The 11,483-nt window shown below is 32.7% G+C and overlaps 1 protein-coding gene across 1 annotated transcript; it reads left to right on the top strand.

Moving 5' to 3' along the window:
• The first annotated feature begins 390 nt into the window (after positions 1 to 390).
• On the top strand, positions 391 to 10,477 carry LOC126978980 (nuclear receptor subfamily 2 group E member 1-like). Its single transcript, XM_050828119.1, has 7 exons — positions 391 to 506; positions 2,925 to 3,040; positions 7,670 to 8,065; positions 8,251 to 8,376; positions 8,623 to 9,000; positions 9,609 to 9,755; positions 10,239 to 10,477. Exons 1-7 carry the CDS (start codon positions 391 to 393, stop codon positions 10,475 to 10,477), a joined length of 1,518 nt encoding a protein of 505 aa, XP_050684076.1.
• The last annotated feature ends 1,006 nt before the right edge of the window (positions 10,478 to 11,483 follow it).

Genomic DNA, 11,483 nt, shown 5'->3' with positions numbered 1-11,483 from the left:
TATGAATGTGTTTACTTCGCCAAATTGAGTTGTAGCTTGAGCAGCACTGATCAGCTTTTCTGTATTGAACGACGTGATGAAAAAAATATAAAGATTATATATGAAAACGTGTTATCGTTTCTAGCAACAAGTACAAACTGGTTGAGCTTACCTGACGTCGCGAGTGAATCGCGCGCTCCACCGCTAGTTCGATGTGAACACACGCAACATCAAATGTTTGTTATAATCGCGAGCGCGCCGCCCGCGTCAGCTTGTCCGCTACTTTCACCGCACCTGCGTTTTGTTTGTGAACACTTGCATCATATACTGTGTGTTTGATATTTCATGATAGCGCCGCCACCGCGCCCGTGACTCATCGTGAACAAGCACTTATTGTGATCCGCAGGCTTCATGGATTCGAAACCTGAAACTCTCTGCCGGGTGTGCGGAGACAAAGCCTCGGGCAAGCATTATGGAGTTCCTTCGTGTGATGGCTGCAGAGGATTCTTCAAACGAAGTATTCGACGGTATTGTATTGACTATCGATTTTATAACGCACGCAAACACACATATATGCCACCTGATAGCAATTACACCTTGTACTTTTATTGGGTCGATCGTTAGAATCAATTATAATGATTAAATCTCTCAAACAAACTTGGTCAAACAAATGCAAAAGGGGAAAAGCATGAAATCTGGACTTATAAATTCAATGGGTCAAGTTAAAGCACTTTTGCTCAAAGATCCATGTGTTAAAATATGTTAGTAATAAATAATAATCATTGGCGTTATTTACGATTGCGGCTTGCACGTGATTGTAATGCAGACTCCTTTCTTAGATGCGACATAACTGGGTGTATGAGGTACTTTAAATATGGAATGTTACTTTTGAAAATAAATTGTCATTTGTTATTAACCGACTTCGAAAAGAAGGAATTTCTCAATTCGATTGGTATTTTTTTTTGTGTACACCAATTACGTTTGATTTATGATCCGATTTTCGTGATTCTTCTTTAGTTTGATGCGGAATATTTTTCATTTGACATAGTTTGGCTCAGTAGTTTTCATTTTAAGAACATTTTTTATGAATATTTTTGTTTACGTGGATGATGTTGTAATAGTTTGTGTCCTGCTTTTTTAGAAGTTTTCATTTAGTTTGATTGTATATTATTTACCCGTTTGCCGATAAGTGGGTCTTAAGCTACAGCTGACAAACGTTCTTCTCGATATTTCAGTGTCTCACAAGAACGTGAAACAGGGTATGTATATTGTTCAAGGCACGCGGAACCTTTCGTAGGCCTACCTTAAGATCTTTAACAAAATACTATTATATGACACTAAAAAGCAACGAAATGTTATAGTTTACCTGACACAAAAAAGTAAAAAAAAACTACGTTTAAAAAAACTGACTTCAAAAACTGAAAAGAATAACATAACCTTATTAAAAATTTGATTTAATGCACCTCTTATGCACATCTAATACCTTTCATATTAATATAATACTATTATTTGTATGGACTACGGGTTTATTGCTTTTCAGAATACTCTCCTTTACATTTTAAACATTTTTACACGCGATTGAACCCTTTTTTAAAACATGAGAACCACAGATCTGAAGGCATGTTTTCTACGTGCTGATTGAACGCTATCACTGTCACTTCGGAATGGGTAAAAGTGAAACCTCTCATCAAATCTTTGATTTTGGGGAAAATACAGAAATTTCAGGGTGCTAGGTCGGGGCTATTTGGAAGATGGGTGACGTGTTATACTCTTTCGAAAGCTAAAAACGACTTAGTTTTGTTGTTTGTGAGGAAGCGTTGTCATGACTTTTTTTATAACCCTGGGTAAACAAATGGCATACATCATATACCGCTCGGCATTAACACTCTTTTGATCTTCAGGTGGAATTGTGCAGATGGGACCCGTAGCTGAGAAAAAAATGCGATCATTTTTTTACCAACGTTTCTCGCCTGCCTCACTTTTGTTGACCTGTTCTCATTTTCAAACACCCATTCACAAGATTGCTGTTTTTTTCGGGTTCAAAACAATAAATTTACGTTTTGTCTCCTGTGACTATATCATAAACAGCATCTCGTGAGCACCATTCCACGGGAGCCCGCTGTCAGTTCATGAGGGATCCAACGACAACAAAGTTTCCGAACTTTCAATTCTTCGTGTAATATTTTCTGAATTTGGCTTATACCAATCCCCAATAGTCCTCGAATAGTCTCATAGGTAATCCGCGGATTTTATTCAATTAGCCGCTTAACAGTAGCCACGTTATTTTCATTGACGGCAGTTGAAGGCCGCCCTTCACGAAATTCGTCATGTAAAGATACCCGACCTCTCTCAAATTCAGCAAACCATCGCCTCTCAGGTGCTTCTCTCACAAAAAGTAATTTGTAGGCAAGTGGCAGTCTTCGGAGAGAGAGTCGTCGGCGGAGAGAGAGAACTTTTAAAATCATAAAAAATCATCGGTCTAAAATCTTTTCGACTTAATTCCATTTTCGTTTCGTTTTAATAACTTTGATGTGTGATAAAAAACAATTGACAAATAGTTACTCGCCAATTGTTTATTTTTTATTACTAAAAAGGTTGCAACGTCTCAGAAAATATAACATTCGAAATTCAAATAGTTCCGATTAGCTAGAAGTGCAAAACTTTTAGTGTGCTCCATGTACGACTTGACATCGATTTTCTAAAATGTCAACTGTGTCTACAATTTTAGACTCTTGACTCAAATTGCGGCGTGATATAAAAAAAACTCACACGACCAGTAGATTAATAAAAATTACAGGAAACAATTTTAATTTTCCAACTCGTAATCAATTCCTAAGAATTTTGCTGTCACATTTTGTTTTCTCTATACATTCTTTATTAAATTTTGAAAATAGAATAAAAGAGGAGAGAGATAAAATAGTCTTTAGTAATTTGATTTCTTACAGTAACTTGGACTATGTATGCAAGGACAAAGGACGATGCATTGTTGACGTTAGCAGAAGAAATCAGTGCCAAGCTTGCCGCTTCTCCAAATGTCTGAGAGTTAATATGAAGAAAGATGGTATGTTAAGACTATTGTGTGATAATATACTAGTCTGTCACGGGTAGGTCCGGTTTTATCTATGCGTTCAGTCCAGATCATGCCAAACCAATGATAATAAGGTTTTCATGAACAAATCTCATTCAAACCATAAAAAAGATGCAATATCTTAATTTAAACAAAAACTTTGTTAGTAACACAATCTATAAATCCATAGTGCGTTTTTCAAGGAACTTTCTTCCACGTACTACAAAGCTATGAAATGAGCTTCCTTGTGCGGTGTTTCCGGGACGATACGACATGGGTATTTTCAAAAAAAGGCGTAAGTACACCTTCCTTAAAGGATATATTAGTATTATATAGAGACAAATACGATTGATAACATCCCAGAAATTTTAAAAAAATTAGATACTCGTAAATGCTTATCAGAATAATATACACATACCTAATAAACATTAAAAAATTTAATAACATTTATAGCATTTATACACATAAGTGATATAAAATATTATATTTTATGAAATGAATAGTTTTTATGTTTGAAAGTATTGAATAGTTTTAAATAATATAACAATAACAAAAATATTCTAAAGTGTAACACAACAAATATTTATTTGTTTTTAGAAAGTGGAATGCAACCAATAAAAAAATATTAAAAAGCATAATTTAGTTAAATAAATTTTATGTAGGGGAATTATTATTATTAATTATTATTTTTTATTCTATTTTTTTTTTAATTTTATTTTACCTATTGTACCTTTGCGCTATGTGTACCAGGCCATGAAGCTGGTTTCAAAAATTTCCCGCTATGTAAAATTCTATTATCTAGTCACTAGTGTATTCTGTACGTCACTACTGACTATTCAATTTGAAAGAAGTCACTTACCGCCATTAAGCCGGCGTTTGGTGTTAATAACGTTAAAAAGATTTATGACGAAAAAAGCAAGTTTTTATAATAATATAATATAATTTGAAGTCTGATAGTTTTAAACGTTTTATATTAGTCACTGAACTTTTATATGACATTGGTTCTTTTTTTAACAAGTATTAAAACAATTATAAAGTTACGAGATAAGTAACCCCAAATTATTTGAAATCCACCGTTTTGTTGAAGTTGGAGTAGTGTTGTACCTCGGTCATTGTCAATCAATTGTACTTTGGTCAGTGGAATGTACCTTACATTTATATGTTGTAGTTTGGCCAGGACCATATTTTTTTAAATTATTTCATATTCACGTAATGCAATATTTCTAATAAAAAATAAAAGCTTTGTCTCATTAGAAAAAATATAATATAGATATAATTTTAATTTTATTACGAATTTATGAGTTATTTTATGTTAAATATCTTATTCGAAAGAATAAAACGGTTTAAGTTAAGATTGCTTATAACTTTCATAGATTACCCCCAATTCCTAGGTACACCATTATTTTTATATAATTAAGAAATGATATATTTATTTACTCTACAACTTATAAAATACTAAGACTACAATAATTTAAAAATATGTTATTAATTTAACTTTATACATTTTTTAATTTATTTACTTCTCGTCCATTCGTTTAGTTTAGGTATGTAGTAGGTTTAGTAGATTTAAGGCTTAGAAGAAGCTTATTCTAGCTGAGGTATGATACAAATGGTCGAGTTGACCAGCTATCATCAGAGTGTCGAATGTGTCATTCTGATAATTTTCCCTAACGTATAACTTTAAAAATATAGAACATATACTTCTAGCCATACTTGGTAAATTATATTAAATCCTTAACCGACAAATTGAGTGTCGCTTTATGACATGAGCACATACTTGTCTCAATCAAGTATTTATTCAGGCTTCCTTATAGCAGCATGTCTTTTCCATTAGGAGACATTATCGAGTATTTGCTACTGGCAAGTGTTAGACTTGAGAGGCGGGAAAAATGCGGGGTGTTTCATCCCCACGACCGACACCTTGCGGTTCGCACGGTGTTATATAAAATCAAATTTATGACTCATTCGTTTCACTTTTTTTTTAATAATGGTACAACAGGTAGGCCACATTTTATACTGTTATTAAAATTATATAAAATGAATACCGTAATTTGCATGAAAATATTTTAGCTCTTAATTTGTATAGGCACTTACTCACTAAGTACAGAAAGCTTTGCAGTTTAATATAAGTGACTATATATTGAATATTTAACCTACAGTGGTCTAATAAGCTAAAATAAAAAAAAAGTGAGTGTGTCAGCTCGACTGTCGACGACTGGAGTTTACTCCTCAAGAACGATTGTCTTTGAACAGGTACTAAGCAAAATCAAGTCCCATGGAGTCGGTTACAAATAGACATACAGCAGAAGATAATAGAAGCGTATTAATTAAGAAAAATTATAGATATTAAAAAAAAATTGATAGGTTAGGTTAAAAATTGTCTGTTAGGGGTGAAATATATACTCTCCATATTAAATTAAACATTTAATTATGTGCATAGCTCATATATATTTGTATCAACTATATTGATAATTCAATATTAAATAAATACAAAGCACACATGTTTATATATACAATACATGTCATATTAATGTATGAATTGTAACTTGAGTACCCACGTGCTTATCAAATTTTCCGGCAATATTATTTACACCACTTTCTTCCATAATTTATAGAATTTTCACTCAACTGTATGAAAGTATAATGATAAATCAATTTCAATAATATAAAAAAGCTTCAAAATACAAGAAAGTGAAAGGTGCGCAAGAAATGATGCGCACCAAAAACTTTACAATGATATTTTGATGAGCAGATTTTACTGTCCATATTTTTCTCATACCGAGCGCCTTATATGAAAATCGATTCTTAAGGAGTAAATTCCAATAAACTCCAATAAACTAAGAATTTGATGCTCTGTGAAGGTCAGTCTCATATTAACAAAAAAGCTAAGTTAAAGTTAAGGCACCACTTTTTTCCAACTTAGTTGAAATTTTTATTTTCTCACAAAAAATGGTCTAAAAAGACCTCAATTACAAGTACATACAAACGTTATGAAAGATGAATAAGAGATAATATAATTTCGGTGGTTGCATGCCATCTATATAACTACTACGAACTACTATTACTTACGAACCCGAAATGCTTCACGTCATTCGCACCCGTCTTACCTTGTTTGCGTTGTCAATAAAACACGCAATGTAAAGTTACCCATCACTTCCCCCTTAGAGTGCTTGTGTTTGCTAACCTCTTGTTATCAAAACCGCCAGATTCAATAACATTTGGGTAATGGACTCATTGTTTTTAGATTAACATTTAATTGAAAATAAATTCATAGGCTAGTAAGTTCTATAATGCTGGATGATAATTTAGTAAAGGAGTATGGAGTAAAATTAATGGCTTGCGTCCATTGAAACAACAAGTGCAATAATAAACAAAGAAGACCAGGTTTAAGAAAAGGCAGAAATATTAGAAAATTGTTTCTTATCCATCACACCTTGACCAGTGGGAGGCTCCTTTGCACAGGATGCCGGCTAGATTATGGGTAACTACCACAGCGGCGCCTATTTCTGCTGTGAAGCAATAATGTGTTAGCATCACTGTGTCTGTCTGTCTGAAGGGCGCTGTAGCTAGTAAAATTACTGGGCAAAATGAGACTTTACATCTTATGTCTCAAGGTGACGAGCGCAGTTGTAGTGCCATTCAGAATTTTTGGGGATTTTCAAGAATCCTGAGCGGCAATGCATTGTAATGGGCAGTACCTATCAATTACCATCAGCTGAACGTCGTGCTCGTCTTGTCGCTTATTTTCATAAAAGAAAAACACAATTCAGAAATCCTCAGTCACGAACTATTAAAGTAGTTCTTGACAAAATTGCCAGTTCTACAATTTTTTCCTTCTAGAAAGCGAAAATTCTATCCGTTTTTTCACAACACCAATGCAACAGCAACAAGTTATTTTATTCGTATATTATTAAAAAGAGCAATTTTTTTTTCGACCAGTTCACTACTGTCACAGTCTATCTAGACATAAATGATGTAAGATTTTACCTTACAAAAAAAATGATTGAATTTTTCATTAAAAAAGTTAAAGCTATAAGTTATAAATTAAATATTGTAAAAGTAGGGCTTTTGCAAAAATCATGAATATTAAAATTTTTATTATTCTTTATTATTTTGTTATGCTTATATTATTATGGCTTATTCAAACTACTGAAACAAAATACTCGAACGTTTCGTATTAGTTGAGTTAGCTAATAAAAGTAAAATATCATTACACTAGAAATTATCGTCGTCATAAAAACTTGAATAAAAGTATTATGCAATCATTGTATCAACATGTGAAATATATTTTTAGAACTGGTAGTTAAATATGGTCTCTATTGATGTATTCAAAAAATTTACGAATTAAAGTGATGTTTAAACTTGAATTGTATTTAGCTTCTTGTAATGGGTATCACAAATCAAGGTCAAAATGAGGAATTCGTAGTAACCGATACTTTGGTACCTCTTTGAAATAATGTAAAATATACACATTTTTACATACACATTAGACATAAACTGAAAACTAGAAATATATGCACTGATGCCCGCGGGAATCGAACCTTATACTAATTGCTTGATATATAGATCCATTCATCATCCGCACAATTACCGGATATAACTTAATACAAATCTATTTTGCAGCTGTTCAACATGAACGCGCGCCTAGACCGATCAACACTCAACAACAGGTCTCACTTCACAAACTCGGATACAATTTCTCGCGACAACCATATCCAAACTCACTTCCGTTTTCCCCTTTTACATACAACCTTTCTGACCGACACATCAATGCACCAATTCTAGAAAGTTCATTCCAAGAGTTCCGACTCCCTGATACGTCTCTCGCAGACATGCAACACCTAAGTCCACTATTGAGTGCTCAAGCAGCACTCAGTTCCGCAAATCCTTTTAAAGTTCCTTTATTCCCGTCACACTTACACTACCCTGTGCCACATCCAGGATATTTATCTACTAATATTTTATATCCTCCAATAATATCTATGGAGAGTCTAAGAAAAGTGGAATCTGTTAGCGATAGTAAGTATATTTTTTTCTTATTATTGCAAATGACGAGGTTGTATTTAATAAAAGACAAATTTCATACTGGTGAAGTATTTGTTCTTAATAGCTAATGCTACATAATGACTAAAAATTTCATTACAAATCTCAAATACGAAATATATGGGTCAAGTTAATAAAAGTAAATATTCTTTTTTCAACAGAAACAATTACTTCTCAAAACAATATATTATTTTATAATAAAACGAAGACAGCTGAGAGGTCCAACTCCCCGCAAGTTGATAAAATGAAGGAAGACGAAGTAACAAGTTCTGAAGAAGCTTGCAGAGGTAACATTATATGTATATTATATGTAGATTCGAATGTTTGTTTCGCTTCAACCACTCCATCGATATTATCATTTTCTCATTGCCACGCGATTTCACAAAAAAACTAATTTTGACGCAGAGTTTCCTTTTAACATTTTTCATTTATTTTGCACATAGTGCCAATGCTATTGCTTATATTTAGCTATGCAATTTTGATTTTATCAAATATAATGACTTCAACTGATGTATTAACGACTTTAATTACAGAACGCAAAGATGTACGTGTCTGCAGTCCGACATTTGAAAAAAAATCTAAATATGCAACTACATATGATCCGGAAAGTAATTCAGATCATGAAAAGAAAGACAGAGACAATCATTCAAATAAACAAAAAAGCCTACCAGAGAGTACTATCGAAGACGATAGAGCTAACTATGAGGGCAAAAAGTTAGACTTTATGCATTGCAATACGGAAAACCTGTATGCTCCAGCAGCAAAATTGCTCGTAGTTACAATAAAGTGGTTACACACGCTTGCTCCATTTAGACAAATGACACAGAGTGAACGGAATGATCTTGTCATAAATAACTGGAAAGAATTGTTTGTATTAAATGCCGCTCAACATTCTTTTTCATTTGAAGAAGGTAAGTAAGCAATATCTGCATTAAATCAAAGGGATATTAAGCATTTTTTGGTTGTTATTATAGAGTTTACCTACTCTATTGGTAGGTTTTTTAGATAAGCCATTGAACTCAATAATATAAATAATATCGCTTATTTATTTTTACATGTTTAACCCAGCTTAATAATGTTCAGTCACGTCGAATTAAATAAATCATGGAGAGTTTGTCAAATCTAGAAGATTTTTAAGTTTTTGAGTTCATCACGTGTATGCCTTGCTAGTTTAAATTTTTAAGTCTTTTATTATATCGCAAAAAATCTTATAAAATGCAATTCACTGCTCAAATATAACCTATACCGTACAGATACTTGCCTGTCTGTAGAGCTTACAATATTTGATTGAGTTATCTCAAATCGTCTGAGAGAAATTATAAATTTGAAGATACCAAAAATATTTTTATGTTTGAATATAAGAGAAAGTCAAATTGTACACAGTCTTTGTTAGATACACATCATAGATTTGTCTAATGGCTAATCTGTGGGGTTCCACTTAAGCCTAACAATAACAATATAATTTACGAAATTATTAAACATCAATAATTTGATTAATAAGTTATATTTTGTCAAACAGAACAAATAACAGCACTAATGAGTTCAAGACGACCAAGTATTGTGAAAGAAATGAAGAAGCTTACTTCATTGATTAAAAAAATAACTCTTCATGGGCTGGATAAGTTGGAGTACGAATGCTTAAAATCAGCTATACTATTTCGAACAGGTACCAATTATTTTGTATTAAGCTGTATATAAAGCTCATAAGTACCTTCAATTTTGGAAATTAGACAATATACATATTTATGTGTATAATGTGTGCGTCTGTCACGTGGCGTGGAAGCGTATTATGACATATTTCGACAATATTGTTTGATGATGTTTGTTTACGAATCTGTCTTATTTTATAATTCCCTTCATCACGCCATCCCTTTTACATCTATTTATAACGATTTACAGTTTTGTAGTTTATTAATTGATTACTTTGTGGATGATCTTTTCCGAACGTTTTCTCATAACTTTTTTCAATGGGATAACATTTGCGCAGTAGAAATGAAAAGAGCGATTCACACAGTGGAGAGATTAATATTATGAGTTTCGACCTGGATACGTCAGCGAAGGATTAAAGGTGCTCAGTCTCCTATCCTGAAAACTATTTCGAATTATGTTATATAAAGAAAAAGTAAAAAAATTGTATTTGCTTCAACAGATTCTCTAGATTGCCCGTCAACGTCACGTGACATCGAAATGCTGCAAGAGGAAGTGTTGCTTCATCTGCAGCGGCACTGCTCAACTAAGGATAGTTTTAGACTCGGCAAGATAATGTTACTATTGCCAAGCGTGTGTCGGTTAGTTAACCACGGCGTGTTAGAGGATTTATTGTTCTCTTCTACCTCTGTCGATGATATTAATGCTACCCTAGCACGTATTTTAATGTATACAGAATAATAATAGTAAAATGTACCAGTGGTGTAACGAACCATGGCTAGTCTTGAAAAATTTATTGATGAACTTTTGGTGTCGATTCCTGAAATATATAATAGCAATCTTCCAGAAAAAAATAGATTTTTTTATTTTAAAGATAAATAGAATTTTTAGATTAGTTTTCATCCAGGAATACTATTGATTAATGGAAGTTAAGACATACAGATATAAGGTTTAAGTTGGAGGTTACGAAAACATTTAAAAGCCTAATAAGTTTTCAATTCGATTTTATACGTTAGCTGAAAAACCCTTAGAAATATCTAGCAATGTTAATAATAAATAATTATTTAATTTAAAAATGAAAATATTATTAACACATATCACGAAAATTTCTCTTTCTTTCGTTGTTTGCCGGGAGGAAAGGGCACTTTTACACACTGAATTACAATATGTTATCTCAGACATTTCTTACTTTACTGCCATAGGTTTGTTTCGTTGAATTCCAGCGATGCAAATTTCTGTATCACAAAGTTTTCTAAACTTTTGTACAGGTGATTTAAAAAAAATTCTAAATGGCAACCTAGACGTTATGTTTCGTTGGCATTTTGAAATGACCTACTTGCCTCTAGGTATGTAATATACTAATGGCACTTTGAGCACATTTGAGATCGGGAAGAACTCCCGTGGCAGTGACATAGTACGAACAAATTAAAAATCCACAACGAACTAGTTACAGGTATTCGCTAATCGCGGATGGGAGATGCACATATAATCGCCCCGCATCCTCCGCCAATAAGATCTTATTACCTTTGAGCATGACATTTTATCATGATTCGCACTGTTATCTATAATTAAAAAATAAAAAAAAATTAATGTTTTTATGCTAGGAGACCATACCATTTACACCATGCCCATGTAAATAAGAAAATTTATTTTTAAATTTATGTAACACTAGCTGCTGCCTGCAATGTCATCCGCGTCGACGCTATGAGCAGAAAAAAATATTCTATATACTTACTAACTCTAGTTT

The sequence above is a fragment of the Leptidea sinapis genome, chromosome Z (genome assembly GCF_905404315.1).
Source record: "Leptidea sinapis chromosome Z, ilLepSina1.1, whole genome shotgun sequence".
Classification (NCBI taxonomy): Eukaryota; Metazoa; Arthropoda; class Insecta; order Lepidoptera; family Pieridae; genus Leptidea; species Leptidea sinapis.
This window is presented reverse-complemented; position numbering and strand designations above follow the sequence as displayed.